This window comes from Meleagris gallopavo, chromosome 7, assembly GCF_000146605.3.
Source record: "Meleagris gallopavo isolate NT-WF06-2002-E0010 breed Aviagen turkey brand Nicholas breeding stock chromosome 7, Turkey_5.1, whole genome shotgun sequence".
NCBI classification, from domain to species: Eukaryota; Metazoa; Chordata; class Aves; order Galliformes; family Phasianidae; genus Meleagris; species Meleagris gallopavo.
Genome location: NC_015017.2, coordinates 11,878,511 through 11,879,145, shown reverse-complemented (window position 1 = coordinate 11,879,145; position 635 = coordinate 11,878,511). Strand labels below are relative to the sequence as shown.

The window sequence follows — 635 nt, the reverse complement described above, 5'->3', positions numbered from 1 at the left end:
TCATTCTGGCTACCTTGTAGATCATAAATATTAAATGAATTACAATAAACAGAAAAATGAGGAGTTTGAGTTCCAATTTACTTTTATTTTTTTCTCTGCTAGAAATTCAACTTTATTCCTGGAGGGTAAAGAATAGTAAAGAATTGCTTCAAAAACCATTAGTAGGTTATATACTGAAAGTGCTCTTCTTATAACAGTTACATGGTTTAAATAGATGTACTATTTAATAATAATCTAAAATAAAATATATTCACTCTATGTTGGAAAAAAACTAGTACTTTTATCCTAAATGTATTATTCATGCTCAGTTTTTATATTCGTTATCTGTGAATGGCATGAAAGAAATTTATAAAAATAAGGCATCTGCCATGCAGACTTCCCGCGGCATGTTCAGGATTTATCAGACAAGCACTTGTTATTTATGTTCCTCCCTCAATAATTTTATATTCAGTTTAAAGGAAAGGGACATAAAATAAGAATCTATGACTTAAATTCTCACTTAAAACTTGGTATTATCTCTTATGGGGAAAAAAACCCACCTTGACACAAATCTTTTTTAGTAGTGATTTTATCAGCTCTGTAAGGACGCATTTCTTTTATTTCCTTTAGTGCAATGCACTTTTCCTGAATTAAAA

General features: G+C 29.3%; 1 protein-coding gene across 5 annotated transcripts in view; it reads right to left on the bottom strand.

Moving 5' to 3' along the window:
• Positions 1-635, bottom strand: part of MDH1B (malate dehydrogenase 1B) — a 9,089-nt gene that overhangs the window by 1,314 nt on the left and 7,140 nt on the right. For all 5 annotated transcript variants that reach the window (XM_010713483.2, XM_019617044.1, XM_019617045.1 and 2 more), the window contains one exon: positions 540-624. In XM_010713483.2, coding sequence (XP_010711785.1) covers positions 540-624 — 85 coding nt within the window. The remainder of the gene's footprint in view (positions 1-539; positions 625-635) is intronic.